Source organism: Amblyraja radiata, chromosome 28, assembly GCF_010909765.2.
Source record: "Amblyraja radiata isolate CabotCenter1 chromosome 28, sAmbRad1.1.pri, whole genome shotgun sequence".
NCBI classification, from domain to species: domain Eukaryota; kingdom Metazoa; phylum Chordata; class Chondrichthyes; order Rajiformes; family Rajidae; genus Amblyraja; species Amblyraja radiata.
The window spans coordinates 10,804,199-10,817,606 of NC_045983.1; the positions used below are offsets into that span (position 1 = coordinate 10,804,199).

The 13,408-nt window shown below is 39.5% G+C and overlaps 2 protein-coding genes across 3 annotated transcripts in view; one reads left to right on the top strand and one right to left on the bottom strand.

The window, feature by feature from the left end:
• Window positions 1–1,386: 1,386 nt before the first annotated feature.
• LOC116989140 lies at window positions 1,387–7,094 on the top strand. The gene is made up of 6 exons (XM_033046366.1): window positions 1,387–1,607; window positions 2,244–2,340; window positions 3,324–3,504; window positions 4,397–4,498; window positions 5,475–5,599; window positions 7,030–7,094. Exons 1-6 carry the CDS (start codon window positions 1,422–1,424, stop codon window positions 7,092–7,094), a joined length of 756 nt encoding a protein of 251 aa, XP_032902257.1. The 5' UTR covers window positions 1,387–1,421.
• The window catches only part of ska2 (spindle and kinetochore associated complex subunit 2), a 34,177-nt gene continuing 26,198 nt past the window's right edge, over window positions 5,430–13,408 (bottom strand). The window contains exons 5-7 of one of the 2 annotated variants that reach the window (XM_033045767.1): window positions 12,901–12,940; window positions 11,983–12,112; window positions 5,430–9,248 (exon numbers count right to left, since the gene is read on the bottom strand). In XM_033045767.1, coding sequence (XP_032901658.1) covers window positions 9,113–9,248; window positions 11,983–12,112; window positions 12,901–12,940 — 306 coding nt within the window. In that variant the 3' untranslated portion in view covers window positions 5,430–9,112. Of the gene's footprint in view, window positions 9,249–11,982; window positions 12,113–12,896; window positions 12,941–13,408 lie in introns of both variants that reach the window. The other variant, XM_033045768.1, reaches the window with a different exon arrangement.

The window sequence follows — 13,408 nt, forward strand, 5'->3', positions numbered from 1 at the left end:
GGGAAGGGTGTAAAATAATTTCTGCAGCATTGCAAGTCTCCGTCATTCGTAAATGGAAGAACCATGGAACCATCAGGACTCTTCGTAGAACTGGCCGCCTGGCCAAATTGAGCAATCGAGGGAGAACGGCCTTGGTCAGTGAGGTGACCATCAACCCGATGGTCACACTGACAAAGAGCTCCAGCGTTCCTTTGTGGAGATAGGAGAACCTTCCGGAAGGACAACTATATCTGCAGCACTCCATCAATCAGGCCTTTATGGTAGAGTGGCCAAATGGAAGCCACTCCTCAGTAAAAGGCACATGACAGACAGCTTGGAGTTTGCTAAAAGGCACCTAAAGGACTCTTGACTATGAGAAACAAGATTCTCTGGTCTGATGAAACCAAGATTGAACTCTTTGGTCTGAATGGCAAGCGTCACGTCTGGAGGAAACCAGGCACCGCTCATCACCTGGCAAATACCATACCTATGGTGAAGCATGGCGGTGGCAGCATCATGCTGTGGGGATGTTTTTCAGCGGCAGGAACTGAGAGACTAGTCAGGATCGTGGGAAAGATGAACGGAGCAAAGTACAGAGAGATCCGATGTGAAAACCTGCTCCAGAGCGTTCAGGACCTCAGACTGGGGCGGAGGTTCACCTTCCAACAGGCCAACAGCCCTAAGCACACAGCAAGACAATGCAGGAGTGGCTTTATGACAAGTCTGTGAATGTCCTTGAGTGGCCCAGCCAGAACCCGGACTTGAACCCGATCGAGCATCTCTGGAGGGACCTGAAAATAGCTGTGCATCGACGCTCCACATCCAACCTGACAGAGCTTGCGAGGATCTGCAGAAAAGAATGGGAGAAATGACCCAAATACAGGTGTGCCAAGCTTGTAGCGTCATAACCAAGAAGACTCGAGCCTGTAATCGCTGCCAAAGGTGCCTCAACAACGTACTGAGTAAAGGGTCTGAATACTTATGTAAATGTGATATTTCAGTTATTTATTTTTAATTACTTTGTAAAAATTTCAAAACACCTGTTTTTGCTTTTTTATTATGGGGTATTGTGTGTAGATTAATGATAACAAATTTTTAATCCATTTTAGAATACAGCTGTAACGTAACAAACTGTGGAAAAAGTGAAGGGGTCTGAATACTTTCTGAATGCACTGTAAGCATGGTTGGAAGAAGAGTGCACTTCTCCCTGGTGTGTTGGCCAATTTGTTTCCCAAATACACAGTGAAAACGATGATCAGATTATTGCTGAGTTTCAAATTCTTGTCCAAATTAACTGTTGGAATTTTCTAAGATTAAGGTTAATTTTGATTAAAACTCAGAATATGAACATTTATTTTTTAATGAGTGTTAACATTTGAACAGAGCAGTAAGGTAATGTACACAAATTGTACTTATTTGATTTTTATTACGTCAATAAATTAATGTGTTACCTCCCAGGGAACGTTTCTTCAGGCTACTGTCCACATCATACTAGGTTTGAATCATTGCTGTCCAAGATTATTGATACCTCCCTGTGGCACAGCCCCGAGTCAAGCATGATATCTCCTGGGACATTTGCAACAGCTTGTGATGAGACCAGCAAAATCCATAACCCAACAAGCCTGCCTGTGAGTAATAATGGTGCACAATCTTCACATTTGTTTCATACTTTCCCTCACCAGGCTATGTCTCTCATCACTCCACCCAGCCAAGCTTCTCATGCATTCTATAAAAGTAGCTGTGATTTTTACCTGCAATGTTTCCTCCTACCTCCCTTCTCCTCCGATGTAAAGTTTAGCTCCTTACTGATTCTGAGTGCATCTGGGATGAACTTAATGGAGTGGTTATAGAGCCTATCCTTTTGGAGTCAGCACACCTGTGAACCAGGCTCACACTGCTTGAAGAATTTACATTTCTCTATCCCATGTGTTTCCAGAAAACGATTTCTGTAATTTTAAATGCTATCTAACCACAGTTATAGCCTGAGTATTTAGCATACTGCTCTCCAGAAGCAGACATTGTAACTAAAGACTTTTCTGTTTTGGAGAACATTGGTTAACCCTCAAAAACTTTCCTTTTATCTCTTTTGACAGGTAGTTTGATTTTGCTCGATTACATTCAAACTAAATGCCTTGGGAGCATTTGTTTTGTTAAAAGTCAATAGGGATAAAAATGTATTTGTTAACAGTTGATCCCCTTATTTGAAGAAGTGTTCAGGCATTTTCACAGCTGAATGTTACCAAATATAACTTATACTATCCTAGGATGCTACATCTGTGATCAGCATTGCTAAATCCCCAGGGGAAGGAGCCTGTGGACAGCTGAAGGCAACTCCTACCAATCTCACCACACACTTGACAGGTAATGTAAAGATTCAGTTCACAGATTGGAACAAAATCAAAATATTGTCGATGGAAACCTGAAAAAAAAAAAAGCACTGGAAATACTCAGCAATTCAGGGTACATCTGTGGAAAGTTGTTAATATTTCAGGTTGATGGCCTTTCAAAGTTAACCTGACAGCCACCAAAAATACACGCAACTCATGTTCAATGGAATATTTTGAATAAAAAGTGGCCCATCAAAGTTTTTAATGTCAATATTAAACTGCAGTGATATTCTATGACAAAATCCAGTTCATATAACAGTACGCATATTTACTTGGTAAAACCTTTAGCAAATCATAATCCCAAAAAGTACACTTAGACAAAGCAGGAGTCCAACTAACAGGTTTATCTAAAGGAACTGCAGATGCTGGTTTACACCAAAGACAGACAAAATACTGGTGCAACTCAACGGGCCAGGCAGCATCTTAGGAGAAAACGAATGTGACACTTCAGGTCTATCTTATCTTAAAGGGAGTTAGGTATAGCTGTGTGAAAGGTGCTTATTAGCCAGTTAATAATTACCCTAAGCACTCTTCCTTCTCAGTTAGAGTCATATAGCAAAGAAAAAGGCCCTTGCGCTCAAATCATGCATGCCAATCAAGATGCCATCTAAGCTAGTCGCATTTCGCCACATTGGACTCATTTCCCCCTCAACCTTTCCTATCGATATACTTATATAATGCCTTTCAAAGTGTTATTGCACCAACCACTTTCTCTGGCAGCTCATTCTATATACATAAGCGCTCTGTGGAAAAGGTTGTCACTCAGGTTTCTATTAAATCATTCTCCACCTAAAATTTATGCCGAGGAACCTGTAGTACTTTTAAAGTATTGTCAGCATTTATTTCAGATCTGATCAGTTGCATCCAATAGAACAAACTCTCAGGAAGTCCTTTTTAAGGTATTTCTTTTATTTTAAACAATTAACTACTTGCGTAATAATGTAAACATGTTTTCAGAAGAAAAAGCCCAACAGATGCCAGAGGATATATCAGCAGAAAGCATTGTTCAGAAGTTAGTGGAGGATCAGAATGAAAAGATTGTTCCTGTGAGGCTGCAGGAAATAAGCCAAGACACATTGGATTATTCCAGCGACTGTGGAAGGTGCAGATTGCAGAAATCCATGGAAGAGACAGAGAGGTAGACGTTGACTTCTTTTGTATTTCACAGCTGGCTTTACACTTTTAATTACCTTTGCTACTAATAAATCAAGGATTTAACACATTTTACAATTATGCAAATTATTCCTGACCAGTAATTTTATATTGATAAATAAAACTAGCTATTATACCTTCATTTATCCCAAAATGTGTTATAAAATCAATGTTTTTTAAAAAACTTATTTGACATGAGAAACAATGTTTATCTTTCCCATGTACAATTTACTTTGCTGCAAAACACAGTGATCTGTTTTGTTTAAAAAAAAAATGTTAACTGGTCACTTGTCAAGTATTAAATTGACAATTGTTCATTTGTTTTAACAATCCTGCATGATGTTGAGGCATGAACTATTAGATGTGGGACAACTTGCACAAAGTGTTAGGATCCCCACTATTTTGTAAAATCCTAGGGCAAAACTGGACAAACTAACTATTTGCATTATCCAATAATCCATCTTAATCCAAGCGGCAAATCTGCCAAGTGTCAGTCTGAAGAAGGGTCTCGACCCAAAACGACCTCATTCCTTCTCTCCAGAGATGCTGCCTGTCCCGCTGAGTTACATTTTGTGTCTACCGTCAAATATGCCTTAGCCTGCACAGGTATGAATTTACCACTCCCCACATCAAGAAACCTTGTGGAATTCGACAAATTTTCCAGTTTCAAATTGTGCAAGATTGCAGCAGGAACTGGAATTTATTCAGCTTATTCCACACAAAATCTTCAATTGTGGCGATTTAACCCATTAAATACCTAGATTGGCACTTTGACTCCTTATCTCAACTTTATTTAACAATTAAAATATTTCTCCAAGAATTGATATACATTCCAGCAATAATATACAAAGTTGCATTAAAATTATGTTTTTCTTTAGAGCTCATTCTACACTGGATAGTGTTCTAGAGATGGTGGAATCTAGAGATCACACAAAGGAAGAAACAATAAAAAAACATGCACCAGGTGAAGAGGCCTTATGGTGAGAGCAGACATTTTCATAATATTGCCCCACTCAGAAAATGGGAGTATTTCCTGCACAAAGCAGCAGCTCAGTTTACACTCCATAATTTTCTTCCTCAAACATCTCTTCGAGTCAAGAGACTAATTGATCCCAAAACTAAGATATGAGCCTAGGTTGCACAATAATCAAAAACAAATCATTCAAACTCAACATGCAAAGTTTAATTTAGAAGTTTATAACCAAAGTTTTGGTCTGCAAAGTCATTGAAAGACTGGTGCTGCAGCATTTCCAATTTGAATGAATGAATGCTTTGTCACATGTGACAAGTCACAGTGAAATTCTCTGCTTGCATAGCAAGTCGCCACATAAGGGTGCTGACAAAGTAAAGTATGCACAGTATCCAGGTCCCCCTTTGTTCTCTCTCTCTCTCTCCCCCTCTATGCCGGGTCCTCCATTGTTCTCCCCCTCCCACACGGCGGTCCCCACGCCGGGTCCTTTGTTCCTTCTCTCAGCAGCAACATCCTTACTCTATGCGGTCCGCCGGTCGGCGCCCCAATTGACCGCCGCGCCAGCCTCTGCACTATAGCTGCCGGGCCCTCTCCGTGGCGCCAACGCAGCCAACAGCCGCATGGCTCTGTCAACTCCCTGGCTCCAACCTAGGCCGCAGGTTACGCCGACTCCGACCAGTGGGGGCTCCGGCCTCGGCTACTCTGTAGCCCGCTGGGAGGCGTTTGCCGCAACGGCCCGTCGGCATGTTCAAGTGCCAAGCATTTGCATGAAGACCCAGCCACTGATGCTGGGGAGATGATCAGTAGAAACAGGATCAAATCTAGAGCACGAAAACACAGCAGAAACAGAATGTAGAGTTTATTTTAATTAAGCACTGGAGGAATAGGGAGCCAGTGAACAAAAGGAATTGTCTAATTATCTAAAAATGGTCTCCAGCTCATTCGATGTTCACAATAAACTCATTTATTAATGTCTGCATTGACAGTATGTTACAAAAGAAAGAAAACAACAGCACTACAAACCAAATCAACACTATAAAAACACAGGGAGAAGTGACAGAAGACTCAGGAAGCAAAACATCAGCGACAAGTGTGTCCACTGCCGTTGCAGGTAAGAATAAATTTAAAAAACAAGCGGGATACTCCCTATTCAGATAATTATTCTTTCAAGAATTAAATACTTAAGAGAAAGATCAGGGCTGTTTTAAATCTAAATCGGGCTCAACACAGAAATCAATATCAGTTTCGTAAATAGTAGCAGTTGCTATGAAAAAGTCATTAGAGGTTCCCACTGACCATAACCCTTTTCTTTCTCCAAAGCTCAATTTTACTTCCTTACTAATTTTTCATGAATTAATTTGTATCTGCCAAGTAGAATTTTGTTGTCATCTTACTTATTGAGCTCTATTAACAAACTTTCTGCTAATGTGATGCTCACAAAATTTTATTTCAACAAATTATCATTTACTAATTTGTTAGAATCCATTAGATTAGATCCAAAATCTACTGTCCCTTTATTTGAACAGTCCATAAGGGAGAGGAGAAAACTTTGGGATACTTCAACAAATTATGCATGCAAGAAAAACATCTAGATACAACTACTAGTAAAACGCACTACAGTGCTAGAGCTGTGGATAGATTTAGGCATATTTGTAGTGCCGGGATGTATATAGACAACCCATTTACAAAGGTAATCCCACCATAGGTAAAGTGTGACCCAGTAGGACAGAAATAGATGGCCATCTGGCACAAGGATACGCAGGAATTTCCTGTGGCCATTTCCCTCTGGACATCATTGGGGATGGGGGGGGGGGGGTTGTTCATCAGGGGAAGGCAGCTGTAGCCAAGTTCATGGCACTGCAGATTAGTCCAATGTATGGGAATGGAGGGAAAAAACTGGGAAGAGTACTGTAGTACACGTTGAAAAGATGTGCAGCTTTACAATATCTTTCTATCTATACCTACAGGTTGCACAAGTGAGGAGATTTCCAATAAAAAGCCAATCCAGAGAGCAAACTGGACACAGCCTCACAGGTATCACTCTCATTGAATACCTTATATTTTCATTTCTTAACTTTTTGGCTTTGTTAGGTGAAAGTGTCTCCAACTCCATGATTGAAAAACTGCAGTAACAGAAAAGTACTCAAGTGCTATAGCTCTTAATGTTAACATTTTAAAAGGGTCTACATGAACAATTTGTACACCAGATGCAGCACCACAAACTTTGTGATTCCATGTGACAATAAGGTGCCAATGTAATTGCTACATGGAATGACTGCAACAAAAAGGCACCAATCAAAAAATAAAATCTTAATTTTAAGGAAAACATTCAGAGCCAGGTCTTTTAGTATTATGTCAAATTAACTGTCACTGGTCCAGTGAACTAAAAGTGAATTGGCAAACTGATCACCTGTTTTCTTGACACTCATACAATGGATGACGACTTTTCTCCAAACAATTTAAAAAAAGGGCAAATTGAAAGGAGGGAACTGGATTGCCAGCATTTTATTTAATTTTCCAATTCATTTTTCTTCTTGGTAGGGTCATCGTCTTGGAATGAGGCAGAACTTGGAAGTCCAATTCCATGGGGAGAAATCTTAGCTTAAGAGGATAAATTCTTCAGAATTCAATGAGTCGACACCCTAAACCTTCGACAGGAACGTTACCCCAAATTGGATTTATTTCCAAATATAATAAATACTGTACTAAATGTTTTGGAGCATCTAGTATCACACCTTTATTCACCACAAAGCATGTTACACATTGTATCACGATAAAGATAATAAAAAATACTATATGGAAAGCAAGATCAACTAATATTTTTGAGCATTGGAAATGGAGTTGAACTACATGTGAATTATTCCAAAGGCAAAACAGTGCATTAACTGAATCATCCTCACCTGCCTGCATGTTTCCTTACTCAGTGATATGTTTTTACTACTAGTCTATAGTCTCATTTTAATTGGTTATTGGCACACATAAAAACCTTTTAACAACACGATAAAACTTTACATCCCCGGTGGGAAATTAGTCTGCCAACAGTCACAACAAACAATGTACACAAAAACTTGAAATTAAAAGTGAAAACAAAAAAGAGACAAATGACTGTTGGCTAGCTGCTGTGTGCACAGCATCTTTGCCAGAACAAATGCAGATTTATCCCCATGGCAGAGAATTCTAACCTGGAGTGCCTCCTCCCCCACACCGGGTCCCCTTGTTCTCCCACCGTCCCTCGCAGCGGGTTCCCCTACACTGGTTCCCCATTGTCTTCCCCTCCCCCCCTCACACTCATCGACTGCGAGGCCCTACCGCCACCACCTCAGAGGATCCAGCCCAGACAGGCCTCACCGCCCGGCCTTTCTGCAGTCCCCTGGAAGGCCCGTGGAGCATGTCAGACCTACCAGGGTGTCGTTCCGGGTGCGCGGCTACCCAGGACGAGATGAAGGTAACTTCCCTCCTCAAAATATTCAAATTTACTCTGGTTGTGGTAGTTGAAACACGGCAAATTTCACTGGAGCATTCACAATTTGTTTCCTCCAACTTGAGATTAAACCATTCTGTGGAAGGCTAATGCTAGTCTTCCATGCAGCAAACAGAATCTTTTAATAAAAATATTTAAAACCATGATCTTTATTACAGGACGTCCCCAGGATGAATCTTCACCTTATGGACAGACACAAATGTTCTATAATATTACATTCAAAAGTCTCACATACATACATACATTCATTTCTATGTACATAGAACTAGATTCTCTATCCACTTTTAGTCATTGTTTTTTTTTTCGTCTTGTGATTTTGATACCTTTCGTTACAATACTGTGGTTATCTTAAATCAAGTTCTGATTTTCCAGTGTGATAAACTGACACCGTAAAAATGGAAACCTGGGACAGTGTACCCAAAATCGACAATAAAAATCTCTCCCATTAACTACTACTCTGTATATGAAATAAATGCTTGAAATTAAAGCAGTAGAATGCAATAACCACTCCAAATATAACTGTCAAAGAAGAACAGTATATATGGTAAAACATTAAATAGCAGAGAGTCAGTTAAAGGATACCAAAAACATTAAACCGTATTTACAAAGATACATTTTACTGAAACTTGGTGAACCTTTTCATTTTATAAAGTAAATGTCTCTACCCGACAATGCACCCTTCCATCCTCATTTGGCAGAATAATCGTCAAATTCCAAGTCAGGCATTTTATTCCAACTCATTTGGAATAAAGTTATGATCGAAACATTGGGATAATATGCATCACCTGGACAAGCACAGACAGGTTTCCCCCCCAGGGTTTCCCAATACAAACAACAGATTCCAGGAAGCATAAGCATTGGAATGCGAACAAATCATGAACACATGATTCCTCTGCCTCACTAAAGTGGACTTTATAAAATCAGTTCAGTTGTTCCACGTATAGTCTATATCAAACATCAATTCCAACATACTTTGAAGACCAGCTCCCGATGCAGAGGTCACGCACCAGAAACTGCATCCGAGATCCTGATTTTACTTCAAAAGGTAAAAGTATCTCAAGTTCTTGCAGCCAATTTTCAATTGTCTAATCGGAGGATTAAAAATCTGCACCTGAATTTACACAAGTACAAATTCTAGTAGATCTAGGAATGTTGCAGGGAGAGGCGGACACGTCCTTTTTTATCCAGTTGAATGAGCTCCAGAGCTTTAAGTGTTTTTAACTCTGCTTCGATGACTTTCATGTCGAGCTTCATCATCTGCATCACAGTCAGCACCGCACTGAATGGAAGAGAGAATATTACAGTAGTAGTCCTATTTTCAAATAGGTTTCAAATTAAAATTTACTATATGATGTCTTCAAAAAAATTAAAAATGACAATTATTGGCTTTCAGGCAAACACTGGTTTTAAATTGTTTAGTATAAAACAATCAAATCACAGGAATGTCACTTAGAGATTTTAAACTTGCATTGCTATCCTTAAGTTATCACATACCTTTCGCTTAGTGCATTACAGACATTTACTTCCAAAAATGACAACCACTAAACATTTTGGAAATGGATTTTCTGAGGTTCTGGATTTTAATTTACTACAACGACTATTTTAAAAGATCAATATGAGAAACCATTGAAAAATTCAATTGTTCATTCCATTTTGACAGGTTGGGAGGAGTGGAGATTGAGCAGGATTAATACAGACTTGAACCAGTAAATGCAATGGAACCAAATGCTAGGGGCAGTTGTAGGAGCAACTACAACAACAGTGCATTCAGAAAGTATTCAGACCCCTTCATGTTTTCCACATTTTGTTACGTTACAGCCTTATTCTAAAATGAATTAAATTCATTTTTTTCATCTACACACAATACCCCATAATAAAAAAGCCGGAACAGGGCGTTTAAAATTTTTGCAAAGTAATTAAAAAGAAGAAACTTAAATATAATATTTACACAAGTATTCAGACCCTTTACTCAGCACTTTGTTGAGGCGCCTTTGGCAGCGATTACAGCCTCAAGTCTTCTTCGGTAAGACGCTACAAGCTTGGCACACCTGTATCTGGGTAATTTCCCCCATTCTGCCATGCAGATCCTCGCAAGCTCTGTCAGGTTGGATGGGGAAGCCACGCCTGCATTGTCTTGGCTGTGTACTTAGGGTCGTTGTCCTGTTGGAAGGTGAACATCCGCCCCCAGTCTGAGGTCCAGAACGTTCTGGAGCCGGTTCTCATCAAGGATCTCTCTGTACTTTGCTCCATTAATCTTTCCCTCGATCCCGACTAGTCTCCCAGTTCCTGCCGCTGAAAAACATCGCCATAGCATGATGCTGCCATGTAGGTATGGTATTGCCCATGTGATGAGCGGTGCCTGGTTTCCTCCAGACGGGTCTGAATACTTATGTAAATATAATATTTCAGTTATTTATTTTTAATTACTTCGCAAAAGTTCCTAAACACCTGTTTTCGCTTGGTACACAAAAAAGCTGGAGAAACTCAGCGGGTGCAGCAGCATCTATGGAGCGAAGGAAATAGGCAACGTTTCGGGTCGAAATGTTGCCATTTCCTTTGCTCCATAGATGCTGCTGCACCCGCTGAGTTCCTCCAGCTTTTTTGTGTACCTTCGATTTTCCAGCATCTGCAGTTCCTTCTTAAACACCTGTTTTCGCTTTGTCATTCTGGGGTATTGTGTGTAAATTGATGATAAAAAAATGATTTTAATCCATTTTAAAATAAGGATGTAACGTAACAAAATGTGGAAATCTGTATTCAGATGTCTGTAGGGGTCTGAATACTTTCTGAATGCACTGCATATGTATCCATTTTAGTATTGCAACCAAAAGATAACTTAGAAGTTGGGTGACATTGCACATGGTCATGGTCTGATGCTATTCAATTTCTAAGAATAAAACTCAGAAATATTAGGATTCTGAATAAAAATGCTCAATATGATTTTGGTCATGTCTCCTACACCCGACTCATTAAGGCTCACGCAGAAGCATAGTTTCACAGCAGCTGGGTGGGGAAAAAAAATCCAAAAAAATTCCCTTGCTCACAAGGCTCTGCACAACAGCAACACCCCTATCCCCAAGCCCTTAACCCTTGCTCAAATTTATTTCCCCGATTCCTTATCCAATCACTTGCATCATCGAATCTTGAAGCCCTGAATGTAGAATCTCCTTCTCAGGCCAAACCTACCAACAACCTCACATAGTACGTGGCACTAGATCCTTGCTCAAAATCCCCACCCTTCCCAATCTTCACCTCAGTTCTGTAACTTACCCCTATGTACATGCTCTGTAATAGCAAGCACCAACCAAATTCTAAGCTGAATTGAGCTAATGTTTTTGTTTTTGCTTGTTACCTACCAAGAGACTTTGGCCCAAAGGACATTTAATTTAATTTTAAAGGACAATAAAACTTTACCCTAATGCTGATGAACACAAATTAAACAATGTACCATATTCCATGTCAAAATATTATTACAACAAACTTAATTAGGGAAAAAATAAAACTAATACCAAAGTAGATTGAACAAGCACCAGCTACAAATCTACTAAAGTAGTTGATTAATATGGCACAGAAATTGGGATAGATATTACCATTAGATTGAAAGGGAAAGTACACTAAATGCTAATGTCAGATGAATGTTACCAAGATAGAACTAACAGATCATGTGTGTTCAACACCATTAAATCAATTATTTAATTAAGCAAACCCTCATACCAGCACCACATACAAACTTTTAGTTTAGATACAGCATGGAAATAGGTATTTCGGCCCACTGAGTCCGTGCCAACCAGCAGTCACCTATACACGAGTTCCACCCTGCATATGAGGGACAATTTACAGAAGCCAATGAACCTACAAACCTGCACTTCTTTCTACCGCCTTAGCAATTACAGAAGTCAAAGTTGGAATGAGGCAGATATCCATTCTATTTTAGCTTTCATGATAACTGTGGCCAAAGCCACTGTATCAATCAACAGATTGGTAAAATTCAACCAATTTCATCGCACTCTCACCTGTTATTATTTTTTATGAAGTGGTCAAAGAGCTTTTTGTACAATGTATTCAAGCTGGCAAGTTTTACAGTCTGTCTTACATTTTTCGGCACAGATGTGAACATCTCTTCAGTGATTGGTTCAAACTCAGCTGAAACACAAGCATTTAACAATGCAGATTCAGAATTGTCTTGAACATTTCATACAAAGATGCAAAACTGGGAACCCTGCTTTTTGCTGTTATTTTCTTGTTACATTATTTCAGAGTACAGTTCATTTTCTAAGTTTTATTTGAAAGAATCTTAGTAAGGTTTTTCTGGTTTCACATTTACCATTTCATCAGCAATAAATTCGGTGGTCACTGATCTGCTGAGTGTGGGGACATACAATGGGCAGCCTAGTTCAAATGGAGTCCATCCCATCAGAAAAGTTCCCTCCTTACCTAATACTGGTGCCAATGTCCCACAAATTCAACCCCTCTTCTTCCACACCAGTCTTTGAGCCACACGTTCAACTCTCTAATCTTCTCAACCCTTTGCAAATTTGCACGTGGCTCAGGCAGCAATCCATAGATTAGAAGGATGACAAGGAAAATTTGGGGAGACTACCATTTTATTGTTTGTGGGGTTTGTTCCAACATTTTCTGTTCCAAGTGTTGCCAAGAATATCCAAACTCTAAGCCAATATTCTCTGCAGAGTTTGGCACTCAACCAGATAACATACCATTCTGTGTCATAAAAGGAAATCAAAAGTGGCTCCAGAAATGAATGAGTAAAATGTTCAGATATAGGTTGATCTCTCATCTATGTAAAATATGCAGTTTTATCTAGAGGACAAATATTTATCTCCAACATCAAGATTGGGGAGAAATGGGGTAGGATTTGAAGGAAAAGTTCACAGAATTATTTTTTAAATAAATGCTTCTACCCACGTACCTACCTTCCTCCTGCTGTGGCGCTTGAGGCTCTGCACAGGGTTTCTGTTAAAGAAAAATTATTTAGGCTTGATTAATAAAGTAATCAAAATACAATTTCTTACCAATCAAATGAATTAATGGTGTAAAGCACCCTCTTGTAATCTCAGTTTTTGAAAATGTAATATTTATCGCATCACATTTTAACTGTTACCTAGTCCAACATAAACAGTCACTTTAAAAAAAAATAGGTGTTTCAGTTGACTGTTCTCAGCTAAATAAACCCCAACTATTAGTTAATTACAAAATGCAAAACAGTCTGGAAGAAACGGTTACACACCAATTCACCCATCTTTTAACTGAGATGGAGAAATCATGATGCATATAGAAGGACAGCACATTCACGGAACGACATAGAGGTGGTGTCGGAATGGTCAAGTTGGCACAGTGGACCACTGGTGGCCTTGAAGCAGCCTGCAGCAGCAGAGTGGTGGAGGACATCAACACATCACCTGACCAGGAAGATCTCTGCAA

Excerpts from the sequence above, each read along its gene's own strand:
- LOC116989140 (XM_033046366.1), top strand. The coding sequence starts at position 1,422 with ATGTGTTACCTCCCAGGGAACGTTTCTTCAGGCTACTGTCCACATCAT. Across the intron at positions 3,505-4,396 it reads TCCATGGAAGAGACAGAGAG|AGCTCATTCTACACTGGATA; the intron begins GTAGACGTTGAC and ends GTTTTTCTTTAG. Across the intron at positions 4,499-5,474 it reads CCAGGTGAAGAGGCCTTATG|TATGTTACAAAAGAAAGAAA; the intron begins GTGAGAGCAGAC and ends CTGCATTGACAG.